At 37.6% G+C, this 17,549-nt stretch overlaps 1 protein-coding gene across 3 annotated transcripts in view; it reads left to right on the top strand.

Moving 5' to 3' along the window:
- celf5a (cugbp, Elav-like family member 5a) overlaps positions 1 to 17,549 on the top strand; it is a 199,494-nt gene that overhangs the window by 101,429 nt on the left and 80,516 nt on the right. For all 3 annotated transcript variants that reach the window (XM_086161123.1, XM_086161124.1, XM_086161125.1), the window contains exon 3: positions 11,811 to 11,859. In XM_086161123.1, the coding sequence (XP_086017249.1) occupies positions 11,811 to 11,859 (49 nt within the window). The remainder of the gene's footprint in view (positions 1 to 11,810; positions 11,860 to 17,549) is intronic.

Here is a 17,549-nt window from a genome sequence, read left to right as displayed (position 1 = left end):
GATGCTCAGTGTTGTTAGTAGCTATGCCCCACAGGTGGGATGTGAGTTGGAGGAGAAGTTCTGGAATAAATTAGATGAAGTGATGCAGAATATCCTCAGAGATGAAAGAGTGGTAATTGGATGCAGATTTCAATGGACAATGTTGGTGCAGGAAATAGAGGTGATGAGGAAGTGATGAGCAGATTGGGTATCCAGGATAGGAATGCGGAGAGACAGATGGTGGTGGACTTTGCACAAAGGATAGAAATAGCTGTAGTGATTTTTTTTTCCTAGAAAAGACAGGAACATAGGTAACTTAAAAGGGTGGAGGCAGAAGCAGGTAGACTACATCTTGTATAGATGAGGTAATCTGAAGGAGATCAGTGACTGCAAAGTAGTGGTAGGTTAGAGTGTAGCCAGATAGCATAGGATAGCGAGTCAACTTTCTCCATCTAACCCTAGCCTAGAAAGAGTACTACAGATGCGGTATTTGCTTTGAGAATGCTAATAGAGAGTTACAGAGCAGGTCAGAGGGAGCTGCAATGTGCTTAAGTAGACCTAGAAAAAGCATATGATTGGGTGCCATGAGAGGAACTGTGCTATTTTATGATGAAGTCTGGAGTGGCAAAGAGGTATGTTAGACTGGTGCAGGACATGTATGCTAGCTGTGAGACAGTGGTGAGGTGTGCTGTAGGTGTAACAAAGAAGTTCAATGTGGAGGTGGGGCTCCATCAGGGATCAGCTCTGAGCCCCTTCTAATTTGCAGTGGTGATAGACAGATAAGGTTAGACATGAATCTCCATGGGTCATAATGTTTGCAGATGACATTGCTATCAGTAGTGAGAGGAGGGAACAGGTTGAGGAAAATTTGGAGAGGTTGTGGTATGCTCTGGAAGGGAAAGGAATTAAGGTTAGTTACAGGAAGACAGAATATACTGTATATGTGTGAATGAGAGGAACTCGGGTGGAACAGTGAAGCTACAGGGAGTGTAGATCAAGATGTTGGAGGATTTCAAGTACTTCGGGTCAACAGTCCAGAGTGTAGGAGAGTGTGGAAAAGAGGTAAAGAAACATTATCAAGCAGGTTGGAGTGGGTGGAGAAAAGTGCCAGGGGTACTTTGCGACAGAAGACTATCAACCAGAATGATAGGAAAGGTGTACAAGACCATGGTCAGACCAGCGATGCTGTATGGTTTAGAAAAAGAGACATTGACGTAAAGGTAGGAGGCAGAGCTGGAGGTTGCAGAGCTGAAGATGTAGAGGTTCGCTTTAGGAGTGACAAGGGTGGATGGGATTAGGAATTTTGCATACCTTTAGGAATGTTTGGATCATAGTGTTGAAGAAGTTTGCAGTCTCTCACAGAAAAAAATCAAGTTCTTCTAAAGACCTCTTTGAGGTACAGTAACTTCAAACACACATGTGTCATTAAGTAAACAGTCCCTTTAGAAAATCAGTTACTAGAGCAATAGCTTTTTTATTGCCTGCTGAAACTGCTCATACCTGTATTGAGCCAAACTGAACCGCAGTCCTGTTCTGCAGGCACAGATGGATAACTCTTCCAGTCACAGCTTCTCTCCAATAACTAGACAGAAAAGTAAACATACAGCAAAGACCAGAACAGCGAGGTGATCTGGCAGATGGATGAATTACCGTAGCATCAACAACAGACATTATGACAGGCTGGTACACGACTGTGTGACAGCAGGAGCAGTATGGTTTTAGGGTGATTTTTGATCATGTAACAAAGTAAATAAAAAATAAATCCAAACTAAATGGAGGTAGAATACATTGTATGAGAGTACAAAAATGTGTATGTTTCTCAGATCGTAAAGTTCTGGGCAGTGCATTGCAAACAAAATGACATTATTAAAAGTCAAAACAAAATCATGTAACTAACAAACAACACCACAACCTTAAATCAGCACCAAACCTCAGTCTTTAGTTTTGTGTTGTTCTGGCATTTTGGCCAAAGCTAGATAGCATACAGACAAAATACATCTTTGCAACAGCATATTTTTTGGTATGATTTATTTTTAAAAAAACAAGAAATAAAGGTATGCAGAAGTCCAACAAAATCATAATGATATTGTGTATGGAAATTTCTCTCTCTTCTTTCTCTTCTCTTCACTCTCTCTCTCTCTCTCTCTCTCTCTCTCTCTCTCTCTCTCTCTCTCTCTCTCTCTCTCTCTCTCTCTCTCTCTCTCTCTTGTGCCCTCTGTCTCTTTTCTCTGTCACCTGCACACATTTAAGCACACATCTTTCAACAACATCTACAGTAATATTTCATTGCAGATACAATTTGTATGATACCCATTTTTTTGAAGACTGTCATTGTCATTTTAATTTAGTTGTATTTAGTATTTAGCTTTGAACAGCCACAGTCAGGCTCGGGTTTTGTTTTTTATTGTTAATGAACAACAGTTCATTAACACCTCTTAGCTGTAGATTATTATTTCATGTCTTTTCTACCTCAATGAGTCTCATCAGCAAATTCTCTTTTTCAGTCTACTATATATAGCAGATTTATAATCAATGGCTGGGGTCTCTGGACAGTAACTGTTCAGCAGTTGCTCAGATCAATAATTGGAAATATTAATTCTACCAGCAGAGATGGCGGGGACAGAAAGCAGCTGTTTATGCTCCTGCTACTGAGAAGTCCAGCAACCTGAGCTTGGTTGGATCCTTAATACGTATTAATGATCCCCAGACAGGCATTACTCTATATTAAACTTGAGTCTAATCCAAAATGTATCATATTATTGTTTTATTGCATCTACAGTAATTGAGTGTTATTACACAACTGTGGTATTAAAAGGCAAAGCAGAGCAAAGAAAGCCTTGGGCTTGTTTGGACATGTACATGTGAAATGTGTTGATATATTTTCGAATGAGCCACAGGATTTCAGCATACAATTGATATCTGTAAGATTTATTGTTACGGGAATAAATTGTTACATACTTGTTTTTTTTCTATAAAATTGTCAAACTGTCAGTTCTGTTCATTTTCCCTCTCTGTTTACCTGACAATCTTATCTGCAGAGAACACTATTATATATTTGACCCAAAATTAAAAGCAGGGCTGCTGAAACATTTGACCAGAACATCATAGACTGCCATGAGAGGATGATAAACTGTTTGCTACTGCTTGAACCCCAACATTGAAACCTTGCCAGTATCTCTGAACATTTTATTGTCACTCCAATGGAGTCAGCAGATAACAGGCCGAGAGCTAGTCAATGCATGCTATGCCAAGGAAAACGCATTCCCAAAACAATGTTTTTAGCAAGGATGGCAACCGGGTATGTTTCCCATCTATGTACAACCAATAACATTTCTGTATCTCTTCATTTGTTTGTGTAATATGTTTGTTAAACACCTGTCCAATGCAGATGCATACAAAATCAGCAGTATTTCATATTTTTTACATATATGCCTTTAGGTAAAGTTAAGAGGGATTTAAGAGTTGTTAATACTGATATGATCGTGAGCATTAAATGGCCAAATGGCTGTGAAGACTTTTACAAAAAATAAAGATGTGCACTGTATCTAATCTCACTATTTATTTATCTTTTTTTTTAAATGACATCAATTTTAGGCCTCAGCAAAGTTTTGGGAATGACAATAACGTTTTAAGATAAATTCTAATCTGCATTATTGTTTTACTTCTACTCAATTTTTGGACTTAGAAGAAGTATATTGACACAACTATTAACTGCCACTAACCTTTACCAGTCATAAACTCATTATTCTCCGTGATAATGCTATCAGTGGGAGTCTCTAAAGTTTTTAGACTGATGCTGATTTAGATTCTTAATCTGCCTCACTATTAACAGGCTAATGCTTGAGCTCACATTCATGGTTTGATCAGTGCAATTTAAAATTACATTTTAAAATACCATAGTTGGGCAGAGCTTAGGACCTTTTGTTTTGTCTTGTTTTTATCACAAAATGGTCTTTTCTTGCATTTTGGAGGTGTTAGAGCATCAGAGAAAACATGGACCTGTTTGATGTTCATATATGACCCTTCTGTCTACATTAAATGTGACAATTAGACCATTGTATAGCTAGTTTGAACTAAAAGACCACTATCCGTCCTGAAAATCCCCTTACATAGAAACATCCCAACAATCCATGTATAATCTAGGCCTATGTACACTACATTATGTGCTGCTGGCCTGGGGGTTTCTGTCACACTTTATATAGAACACTAGCCTACAAGTGCTAAGAGCTTTAATTCAACTGACTGGAGGCTTAGCTGAGCAAATGAGTTGGCTCAATAAGAGCATATGGAACTATAGATTTTTTGACGCCCTTAGAGCAACAGAGATTGTGAAGTGAAATAGAAAGCGGCAGATATCCTACATCAGAATGACAAATAATTCGAAAAATACACTGGAATGATATGAAAGGAGATTCAAATTAGCTTTTTGCTATCAAAATTAGGTTTTGTTGTCTTTTCTTTTTTCTTGGCCTCTATATGTTTTTCAAAATGCAATTTGCATACATTTTATTTATATCTACATGTATCAAGGACCGTAATGTAAATAATTTGGTGTACGTGGGTCAAAACGTGTTCATAAACAGTGTCTGAATTTTTCACAACAAAAGTTGTTTGCTTGTACAGTATATTCAACAATAAAAGTGCTTTTAAGAATTTTTGGACAAAAGAAGCTTGGCCAAAGTCTGTTGATGGCCTGTTTTCTACTGCAGTGATTAAATCCATAGATGCATGATGGAAAGCAGTGCATAAGCCATGCCAACTACCATGGACATGGATTTCAGCAAACGTCTCTGCTGCAGTATGTAGTAGCGGTTCTCTTTTTTTTGCTGACCTAATTTAAGTAGCTGATTTGTAACACAACGTAGCAGCAAAGTGATGCCTTGCAGGAGAATGTAATCAGTGGTAAAGTTAAAAAATGACAAAACAAAGAGATTACAATTATTTAAGAGGCCAAATTATTATATATGTATTGAAAACAAATGTAAGTGTATACTTTCTGTGAGTCTCTGAAGCAAATTAACTAAATGACAATCCAATCTAGTCCCTTCCAATGTGTCATACCAATTAAGAGAGTCTTAAGTAATCACAGACCCTACAATCAACATAGTATTGGTTTATAAATAACATAAATAGTTTGACTGGGATATCTCAAGAGGAATGTATGCGGAACCTTTTAGATCTTTTGCTATCATTTTAGTATTGACAGCAATATCAGCATATAAAAATCATTCGCCAGTTTGTTGGGGAAAGAAAAGTCATCTCTTTATTTGAGACAAATTACGGGACATAGACGTGTAGCACTGTGAAACATAATCTTTATCAAAGCTTATTAAGTGAACGGACATATGAATTAGTTGAAGAGCAGTTTGCAATGGGCTTGCAATAAAATGAACTATGCTGTTGTATGAGGAAGTCTGGAACTACATTGAATTAGGTTAGACTGGTGCAGGACAATATGAGGCAGTGGTGAGGTGTGCTGCAGGTATAACAGAGAAACTCAAGACAGAGGTGGGACTCCATCAAGGATCAGTTCTGAGCCCCTTCTTGTTTGCAGTGGTGATGGACAGGCTGACAGATGAGGTAAGACAGGAATCTCCATTAATCATAATGTTTGCAGATGACATTGTTTTCAGTATTGAGAACAGAGGAAAATCTAGAGAGGTGGAAGTATGCTTTGGAAAGGAGAGGAAGGAATTTGGAATGAGGTTAATTGCAGGAGGACAGAACATATGTGTGTGTGAATAAGAGGGACCTAATTTGAATGATGAGGGAGTGCAGATGAAGAAGGTGGTGGATTTGGGTACTTGGGGTCAGCAGTCCAGAGCAATGGAGAGTGTGGAAAAGAGGTGAAGAAACAGTTTCAGGGAGGTTGGAAAGGGAGAAGAAAGGTATCAGGGGTTCTATGTGATATAAAATATCAGCCAGAATGAAAGCAAAGATGTACAAGACAGCGGTGAGACCAGCAATGGTGTATGGCTTAGAGACAGTAGCATTGAAGAGAAGACAGGAAGCAGGAGGGAATAGAGATGAAAATGTTGAGGTTCTCTTTGGGAATGAAAAGGATTGATAGGATCAGGAATGAGTCTATCAGAGGGACAGCACATGTTCGATGCTTTTGAGATAAGGTCAGAGGAGCCAGACTTAGATGGTTAGGTCATGTCCAGAGGAGGGATATTGAATATACTGGTAGAAGGATGCTTGGGTTGGAACTGCCAGGCAGGAGGTCTAGAGGAAGAGCAAAGAGACAATTTATAGAATAGGGTTAGATGAAGGAGGTTGATGCGGTGTGGTGACCCCTGAAGGGAAAAGCTGAAAGTTAGAGAAGAAAGGTACATTTCAGAAAAGGAAATCAGAAGTAAGCTGAATATTTCTTTTCATAACAGCTATGTTTGGAAAGTAAAAGATGAAATGGTTCAGTCTATAGCATTAGTGATGCTGCTCATTAGTGAAACACTGTGAAACAAAGCACCTTTTTCTCACTTTCCCTCTGCAGGTCCTGCATCCCTCTCGTTCTCTGCAACATAGCTGTATTGTTTATATCTGTTTTTTCTTATATACTTTTTCACTGTGTGTCTCTCAAAAGTTTACCTTGCATGTTATTACTCACGCAGTGTTTGATAGATTATCGCATTATTGCAACTATATCAGGTTAGCCTTTGCTTGTTAGCCTGGCATGCAACGTTTATTTCCAACTTGTTGGCTCTTTTACTTCTCTATTCTCTACTTTGGTTCTCTTTAGTTCAGCCCTCTTACTTTTATGTTATCACATGATTAGTTGGATTTGTATATTTATCACTATTCTTGGTATCGACCCCATTTGGAAAAATACATAGCGATTTCTTCTGTTCCTTTCCATCTTACTAATTACTGCATTATGGTCCACTTGTCTCCATTCAGTTTTTTCTTTTAATGCTGTCCCTCCCTCCCTCTACTCTGGCCCAGAAATCTATCCTGACCACCTTAAATTCAACGGCATGAAAAAAACCTTGATTTACAAAGAAAAGAATCACTGACATTATGAAACTTAAAGATAAAACATGCAAAAGCTGAACTTCAGATAGATTCAGCATGTTTCAGGCAGATAGTAGCTCTGTTCTGCAAATGACAAGACATTAATTTGTCAGACTGAATCTGTAAGTAATAAAAGGTCTGTTAGAAAACACTGTACATTTTATACAGCCAAGTAACTTGTTCAGGAAGTTTGCCTTCGTCTTTATCTTCTTTGAACATTCTGACACAATGCAATGTTTTCTTCATGCTCTCCTCTTTGGTCTAGTAACTGTCATTAGGCTACAGATATAGTTTTACCAGTACAGACCATTGTTATTGCAAAATTAAACATGTTATCTGCTTGTCTTCATTCTATATTTTAGAATTAGAAATCTTAAGATTAAAAATAACAGTTCTTTGATATATATTCCTTTGCATTGAATAAATTGTGCGCTGCAGAAGATGACATTCAAGAGCCTCCGTCTGCTTGCACTGATTCTCTCCATCAGGATGTTTTTTCATCTTGTCTCAATTATGTAAGACTCAATCAGCACTGTTGCAGTGCTGGCTCACAGCTGTGGCACATTGAGAAAGTAAAAAAGTACATAGTGTAAAGAAAACGACTTATAGACTGGCAGTCATCAGTCATGAATAGAATGCAGCTTGTTATCGCAAACCGCCATTTGCAAGATTATTCAATAGTAATAGATGCATTTGCCATAAGTCACTCGGGACTTGCACACCTGAAACTCCTCATAGTCATTCAGAATTAAGAGTCTGGTTTGAAGTGATAGATCTTCAAAAAAAATATATCAAGTCCAGCTGCCAAGAAACAACTTTTCAAAAAGCATTATGCAATAAGCATTATGACAGGGAATTTTATAAGACTTATGTCAGCAAGCCGAAACTCTTCTTGTTGAGGCTTATTGACAATCATTCAAAACTTTCAGACAACAATTCTTCACTTGATGAATGTCAACTTGACATTTGATGCCCCCATCCTGGATTTTACCCCTACTAAGGTCTTACCAGCTAATTTTTGTGAGTAAATATAAAACATATCATGAACAGTTTGCTAGCAGGGGAATTCATAAAATAGGTAAAATTTTAATCAGCACTGACCAACTTGTTTGGCAAGGGCCTGGATGTATTGACATTTATTTATGTACAAAATCCGTGCATGACCACTTAGAGGTAGACATAACAAACTTGAACAATCAGTGCTGTCTGTTCAAGAACATAATGTATCACTCTAAATACCTTATATAATGGAGACTGAATATTAAATTTTAGAGTGCTGCCTCCCCCACACACCATAAGATCATAGCATGGAAGAGAAACCACAGCTGCAGATTTGGCCTCCTCCTTCTCCTCCGTCATCCATTTGAATAAAAGTCAACAGGCAATGTGGTCGTATCTTTTGTCCATTTGACATTTCAAAGACAATTTTTCTGTGCTGTTGTGAAAGCGCAAAGGATTTTAGCATCATTTGTGAATTTGTCTTGTGGCTGTTTTTTTTCTTGTTTTTTTTTTTTCCCCCCACTTGGAGGGGTTTCTGTCTCAGAGCTTTCTTTGAACGTATGTGTGATACTGTCGCAGTTGATTCTGAAATCTATGCGTACAAACTGTAGAGATGTGTGCCCTGTGGCTTTGCATTAACATACTCCAGCTACTCAATTCCTCGAATTGGACAAGGAATGAAAGAACTGGTTGATGGGGTGAGAGAAAGATGGGGTGTATACTAAGAAACAAGCTGCTAAAACTGTCCCTGAACAGCATTTCATCCTCCTTGTTTTCCTACAAAAACCAAGCTGGTGTTCTTTATTATTTACGATGGGTACATTTATGGAATAATTTCAGTGAAGGAAGGTTACTCACTTCCTCAAGGTGAAAATGGATACATTTAGCACTTAATGAATCAGGCCTGGGCCTTTTCCCCCCATATATCAGCATGTTATTAAGACATTTTAAAATCCCATTATGGTGTTTCTCCTTGAACATGTCATGCTTTTATTGGACTGCCCTGTCTTTAAATCTGACCTTTTAAGCCGTGCCTTGGAATTGAACGGAAGAATGATACAAGATAGGGCGATTGAAGAAAGTATACATATGTGGGCATAAAATTGTCAATGCTGAGGGATTTTCTGCAATTTGACACAGTTAGTGGAGTATGAAAAAAAGGGTTAAAAAAATTAAAAACATGCTTGAAAGATAAGTGAATGTTCATGTTAAAAAAAAGAAATGACAGTGCAGGCTCAATAAGCCTATGAAATATGATACAGTAATTACTATGACAGTAACATTCATCTTCAAGTGTTACCTGGTGCCTGACAGAAGTTTGTAGGTGGTTGTATTTCTTGCTTTCTAAAGTTCTGTGGAGTTTTGTGTCAATATATTTTACTCAATTGAAGGGTTTTAACAACCATCCATGTATCAGAACTTTTGGCCCCCATTTCCTACAACTACGCGTGGAATATTTTTGGTTACAGACACTGCAACAAATTGTTGAAGTGCAAGTTTTACAAACACCTTTCGCTGGACAGTGCTAACTTGAATCTTTCTGGGCCCGACACATTCACAGCGGGAGTGTTCTGGGCCTGCAGTGGTGTGTTTCACCACTATATACACCTCCATATTCAAGATAGGAAATCAGCAATTTCCCCACTGTGGGCTTCTGAGCCCAGGAAAGTCACTTTCTCCCACAGGTCCTCTGACAGTTTGGCCAATAGCTCAGTGCAGATCTCTGCCGGTTCTGTCTGTCATTTTGCTGGCCGTGGTCTCCTGTTGTTTACGACTCAATTAATGGCTTTTTTTGGCAGTATTTGCTGAGAACTGCTTGATCAAACTTGAATTGCTACATGTTAATCAGTCATCCTCTGCATAGCAGAAAAGTTTGACCCTAACCATATCCCAACAAAGTAAACCAATCTGTCTAATACGATTATAAGTTAAGTCATTTTATAAAGTTGTTTCTTCAATCACCCAGAATGGCTCTGAATAATAATGAAAACATAATAACACACAATTTATTTTTGGCACTGATAATCAACTTATTTTCAAACCAATCCCTTTCTGCAACACCCCTCTAACTACAGCTGATTTATGCATAAATGAAACAACACATTTAGAAAATTCAATATCCCTACCTAAACATCCACCCTATGTCCTCTGAATATATAATGGACATCATATTCTTTCTGGCTGACCACTTTCAGCACCAATCTCTGATTTTCAAAGTCGACTGTGCCTTATAAACAGGGATCGTCAGACACTGAAAAACCACTAAGATGGCTATTTGGTAGAGTGGTGACTTCTGAATAACGACTACTGGTACTTTGGATTTTCGATTATTTAATTGCAATTTTTGTGAGTCGCTTTGGATAAAAGCGTCTGCTAAATGACTGTAATGTAAAAAAGCCATAAACCATTGTGATAAAAGAAAATATATATGAATCACTTATTTACCAAATATATTTTGTGGGTTCAATTTTTCTTTCCATACCATGCCCCGTTCCCCTGAAAAGCTCTAATTATTTGAATTTCATGAATCCTAAAATCATACCTCTTCAAATCTGCCTGTATTCTAGCCATATTTTGAATAAATAAATACAAACAAATAATATACTATACATAAAATTGATTAATTTAAAAGAATTATTTCAACAATCCTGTTTAAACAAAACATCGGAAGATGGAAACGTTCTCTTAGCAAATCTAGTAAGTAGATTTGAAGCTCAGTTTGAACAACAGTAATGAGAAGGAAACAAACAGGAATGTAAAATTGAAATGGAGGAGAGCGTGACACAAAGACTATGACAGAGGTACCTAATCCAAGCAATGCCATTCTTATCAGGGTCCAGTGGATTAGAGTGAGCCTTCTAACCAGAGAATCCTGCCCTGCTAGACACTCTCCACAGCCCAAGGGCCTGGATCAATAGGCCTGCATTGATCTCTCCTCCTGTGGCTGGATTCACCTTTATTAGGCCCTGTCCCTCTCACTAAGACGCACACATCCAGCCTTGCAACCTCTTCAAGCACCTTGATGGACACATACGCATCCAAACACACATACACACACACAACTCATTTTTTTTAATAGAGATACATGGATATATTGAACAGCTATGGATTTGACCTTCGTATTACAGCATGCTTGAGGTTTGATCATGAAATGTTTATATCTCAGCATCTGATTCAAATAAGCTTATGTTTTATTCAGTGACGTGAAATGATAAATCAGAAGAGATTTCAAAAAAAAAGCTCAGGAATAAAACAGTAGCAGTGAATACTCAAACTCCAGCAGAGGCTATGTCTGCTGTTCCATATCTATTTATAAACTTATTTCATTGACTTACTTTTGCAACCCATTAATGAGATGTACTAGAAATGGCAGTGATATTTTAGAGCTGCTCCAACTAAAAGTGTCTAAATAACAATATTCCAATTTTCCACAATAGCAGACTGATTGTCCAGAATAATTATAAACAAGGCCAAGTTCAGAATGTTTACACTTCAAAATGGCATTACTGTTGATATATACCGCAGATAGCATTTATAATCATTCACCTCTTTTTTAATGTAATTAACGAGTTTGCTTATTTGAATGGGAGCTTATTTTTAAACATTGAATAATAACATGGACATACTCTATTAGTCAATTTTAAGTAGCTGCATGAAGTAGCTGTTCCTTACTTTTAAAAGGTCTTTTGATCAGCATCATAGAACAACTATTAGTATGAAGGAGAGGACTTTGACATCTCTGACTTTTGGCCCCTTGTAGCAAAGACAGGCCGAGTCATCGGCACTAACGTCTCTATGGCTCTCTCTTCTCTTTCCTCTAGATGACGCGCCCCATCCAGGTGAAACCAGCTGACAGTGAAAGCCGTGGAGGTAGTTGTCTTCTTTTCGTCATCATTTATGCATGTTCCTTTTTCATCCAGCTTACCTAAGCTTATTATTTCATGTCAACTCTTAGTTTTTCCATTCGTATTATGGTTTTATACCCACATCCATGTGTACATTTGACATACTAAGCAACCAAGACACGGCTGATGTATTAATGGTTCAACTTGATGTCTCACCATTTTGAAACATTTATTATCTTTATTGTAACAATCTTACCGCATACATTTGGTTGGCTTTTGTTTGTTCGTGATTGAAATGATCTGGGTTTTGAATGAATTTCACAAATTTTATCCTTTTTATGCCTTTCTGTTAGAAGGATTACAGAGTGCATTTTTGGTATGATTTAGGGCTGTGATGGAGGATAATGTTGCCTATCTCTTTTTCTTGCCCCGTATGCCAAGTACATAATGATTGCACTGTAAATGAGGTGGTGATTAAGAGCAGTACAGGAACTACAGCCAAGCAAAGGCCCAGTTAAATGTTATTATGCCTGGTTTGTGTGCATCTGAACCATGTAAGTAAATGTAGCGAGGGAGAGTAAAACAGGAGCACGTACCGCTTGCCAAACAATCAATAAATTTTCAGGGTACTTGCCAAGATCCTCATTACTCGGCCTTAATTCTGTCGTCTTTGATCTCTCCCAATTTTGGAGGATTTCATTTACTCGCTGCTTATCTGCATATATGTTAATGGGACGAGGAGGCATGCTTCAAATCAGCAACAGAGACAATAAACCTTGCTGCTATTTTTTGCTGTGCTTCTCATGATTCATGCTGAAGCACAGAAAGTCCCTTTTTTATTTTATGGAGGAACATAGTTCTCGGTATTTTTTCATCCTGGTGGAGGGAGCAAGTGATTTGGGAATGAGAAAGGCAGGAGGCAAAAATGCATCGGCCATGCCAGCTGTATACAGCTGCTGTGTTGCACTTCTGAGGCTTTACCTGGAAATTTCTGCCTGTTTTGGGGGAATTAGGATGAATGGTTACTTGGCTGTCTCTCAAATGGAGACAATCTTCAAAGGCTTTCTTTCTCTTTCTTTTTCCTTCTTTCTATTTTTCTTTCTCTCTGTTTCTCTGTCTCTCCCTCTCTCAACTGTTCACTCAGAGCAATAGAGAAGACGTTAGACAAGCAAAGATTGATGTCCCCTATAGTTCCATTGATTTTGTCATTGTGGTGCTGTGTGTCCACATTAACAATGGCACTCAGCTGCCTCTTTACTTGGTTTGAGTGGCCATGTCCTCTTATTGGCAAATGTGGTGACCCGGCTGAGGAACAAATGAACATTGGAACAGACCTGAGAGTCACACATCATCTTAAATGAATGGGTTAGAGTGGGACCTCAGGGGCAATCAAACCCTAACATGACTTCTCAGGTTAGGATGTAAAGGTGCTAGAAGGATGTGATCTTTCTTGTCGAAATGTGCTTTTCTTGTCATACCTCAAATTTTCTGGCCCAAATTCTCTCTGTAATTACTACTGGCAAAGAGATGATTTTGGTGTTCTCAGTATCTGGTTCAATCTACACTGGCTCATGCTATTGTAAGCTGCTGGACCACTGCCGATGCCTCTCTGTGGCCTAGTTTTTCAAGCTTTAGCTTTCATTTTCTGTAATAGTTAGGGAAAAAAAGTTTAAAGTTATTGTCTGAAATTTCAGGATTGTGCGATTTCTTACTGGATTTATATGAGACCGTCTACACCATCCAAATGATATCTGTTAGTGTGCTCTCCCTCAATCAATAAGATAAGATAAGATAAGATAAGATAAGATAAGATAAGATAAGATAAGATAAGATAAGATAAGATAAGATAAGATAAGATCAACTTTATTGATCCCGTTAGGGGAAATTCCTTTGTCACAGCAGCGTAATATAAATAGAAAGGCAGAAGACAGAAGATACCAAGACAAAAAAAATCCATGAATAGCTAGACCACAGACAACAACAACAACAACAACAGTATCAGGGATGACAATGGGCAACATCAAGGAACAGTGAAGGGGGAGAATAAATAATAAATAATAATAAATATGAAACAACTATAACTTAACCAAAATATAAATAGAGTGACAAAAATAAATAGCAATGAATAAAAAAACATGAACAAAAAAAGGCAGGATGTGTGCGGGCTGGGACAAACAAGGATAAGAGAGACAGCGGAATTAAGACATGATGTGAAAGGGTGAGGTAGTGAATTGGGAAGGATAGTGAGATTATAGAATTGTGGAAGCAGCACAGGTGCACATATCCATAACTCCATAGAACTATAACTCAGTGCAGTGTGCAAGAAGAGCAGATGCAAAAGTATTAATTAGCCTCTCAGTTCAACTGAGGGTTGGACACAAGGGATGTGCCCAGTCTGGCCTGCTCTCTTAGGGGCAGCACCACTAGTCCAATAGGGGGCACACATTCCTCAGTGCATAAAGTCATACTAATTAGTCGCTTAATCTCATTATGGGGAAGACAGTTCAGATCACCTTACCCAGGCTGCTATCCTTTAGGGAAAAACTAAGTTTTTCAGTTTTATACCTACTGGACCCCAGCTCTTTGAGGAGCAACTGTTAAGATTACAAAGGCGTGGCAACAAATAATATTCTTCTTCTGCTAACAGCTGCAGTCTTTGGAAAAAAAAAGCTACCTGCCATAAAACAGGCTCAACAATGGCTGGGTAAGGATGAAAGTAAAGACTGTTCCTCTAATCCTGATCCTGGATCATTTGATGCAAACAAAGCTTTTTTTTTTTTTCTGAATGCACGTGCCGTCTCCTTGAATGTGATACTGGAAAGACCCAAATACTTGTTGATTCACAGAAGCAATGTAAGAAAACAACTAAAGCAATGGAGGGAAAGTAGATGGTAGAATAAGTCTATCCGAACATCTCATCTGGCCATACTACTGCTTCACAAAGAACCACTGTGAAATTAATATTAATGGCCAATCATATACCTAATCTAGCTGAACAGAAGCCATTTCACATTGATCTATCAGCACCATGAATTTCTCCGTCACTGATGACGCAGGCTGTCTTGTGATGTTTGTGTTACAGAGATGTTGAAAAAAAAAAGGTTCAACAAAGAAGCAGCAGGGACCTGTCTGTCTCATTTTCTCCTCACAGGTCTCTGATATAAAATAGATTGATTTTCCATCACACGTGGCACTGATGACTGGCACTGACTACTCTTGATATTTCATTTTTGAAAGGCTGTTCAGTTGCTCCTTAGAGGGCTTGGCGTCCTTACACAGGATAAATCAGCTATGAACACTTTGATTGCCCCAGAAGCCTCAGTGTTACACAAATATTATGACCCCCCTTGTTGTTTGCTTCTTTGAAGACTGTCATTTAATTTGATGTTCTTTTTACCTGATCTAATTTCATCTAATTTACAATGAGAAATTCCACCAGCTGCTGTGAGAGATGGTGTTCATTTTCACCATCATCTCATAGTATGTATTTATAGGACACTGTCTTTTGGAAGTACCTCTGGCACATAAATACATCTCATTTAGGCCTCATTTAGACCAAATGCAAGGTAACTTACCATTTGCTTTTGTAAGTCTGTTTCATATCAAATATAGCAATTAACATTTCAACCCGATGCCAGATATATCGTTTTAGGAGGTCCTCAGGTTTCTTAGCAATTGAATGTAATTAATATTCATACCCAGATGAAGAGTATTTTCAGTTCTTCAATAATGTGTTTCTAAACCTTTCCATACTTCACCTTAATCATATTTTCAGCAGAGTCTTTAATTGTATTTTAGATCACACTTCAGGCTCTAATGTCTCCCACAGCCATTCAAAGAATATTGTACAGCATTTTATGGAGGGCTTAAATTTAATGGAAATCTGGAGATAAATGAAACCAGATGACATGGAAATCTCCTAAAGTTCTAGCACTCACTGGACTCCAATTTGACTTTATTAAATTATAGAATAATTTATTTGTAATTCTTATTTATCTTAACTTCCCTGTGCTTCATGATCATGTTTCTGCTCCAGCATACTCTGACAATAAATCAGTCACTGAAGAAGCAATTTCAACTTATATATGATGTATTATATGTTGCACTTACACGTTTTATTGAATACATTAGACAGTACATTCACCTATGGTCTTCGTTTATCCAATCTCATACCCTGGCTTGCACTAGATAGAAAGTGTTTAAACCTTCAAAAGCCTTACCTGAAAATGAAAGCTCTTCTGATCAGTTATTACTGCAGATGGACAAGGAACAAGGAATTACTCTAACTTAGGGGTCAGGAGATTTCTTCTGGAGCTGCAACCTGTTTATTGAGACTTAATCAATAATATGATGAACAGGCTGGGAAATTGTTGGCTTGGCAAATAACACTGTACTATACAGAAAGAGCTATTCATTCGGTTCTGGATGCAGTGAGAGACCTGATGGCAGACTCTTGGGAGATAAATAACATTTCTAAATTCTGTTATGGGAAATGATATGCATCAGAGTATCCCAATGAAAATTATATTCAGGCATGCTTTACGACACCCTGACGTTTCATGGGGTTTTCAGAAGAAATTGATGACATTGTCAATGGGTTGTCACCATCAAAAAAATAAGTTAATGTAAGTGAACTGTATACTTCAAGAATTCCTGCAAAAGTGTCTTCAATACGCCAACATCAGACCTTCAAGAACATTCTCAATGGCCACAAAGCAAAGTACCTCTTCATGTTAGAAATGAAAACTTATAGCATTTTTACTTGTGTTTTCAATCCAACTGTTTGGCTGTTCTCTGCACCAATACTTGTAACGATGTTTATGCACAAAGTTCTTAAGGCGAAAAGTACCATATCAATTTGCTATATAATCTTAATGGACTTTCATTGTGTTCTTTTGAATTGAGACTATATTGGGGTTTTGCCATAAATACAAAAGGTTTTTGAATACATTTTGTTCATCTGGAATCCAAAAAAAAAAAAAAAACATTCCCATCCATCCTCTGAGTGGTTCCATAATCACACTATTCCAAAACTCCCCCAAAACACAAGAGATAGTTGAAATTGTGCTCTTGCAAGTATTATCCTGGATTTGTTTGGCTGACACTAAATCACCTCAAAGAGGTCTTCTGTCTTTTGTCTTCTTCTTTTCACCTCTTTTTTTTTTTCTTTTTTTTTTTTTTTTGTTTATTTCATTTTTTTGTTATGGTTATTTATTATTACATTTAGAAATTCTACAGCAGAAATGTTAACAAATAGAATACCTAATCCTTTTGTCATCTGAAGCACTTTTGGCAAGGTTTCTCTCTCCAGATGGACTACCAAATTCTCCCATAGACAGGCAGTTCCATTTAATTTAACATGCAGACATGTATAATCCTATTTCCACTTCTGTGGACACTCAGTGCTTGTGGTGTTTTTAGATGCAAAATCCATGACCGAAAATGTGCAGTAATTATATTTTATTAGATTCTTTTTCTTTAAAAAAAAACCCAAACAAGCATTTTATTTACTCCACACAAAAATAATTCTTATTGTTATTTTTTCCCCTTTATAATTGAATCATAATTCAAAATGAATCATGAAATCAATTGTATAAAATCCACCACTGTTTAACCCCATGATTAAGTCACTAATATTTTTCATGCATGCGCACACATATACACACACACTTGGTTCATTTCCGTGATTGCGTTTGTCTCCTATCATTTCCCACT

The sequence above is a fragment of the Fistularia commersonii genome, chromosome 16 (assembly GCF_037954325.1).
Source record: "Fistularia commersonii isolate RoL2024-O1a breed Wild chromosome 16, RoL_Fcom_v1.0, whole genome shotgun sequence".
NCBI lineage: Eukaryota > Metazoa > Chordata > Actinopteri > Syngnathiformes > Fistulariidae > Fistularia > Fistularia commersonii.
This window is presented reverse-complemented; position numbering and strand designations above follow the sequence as displayed.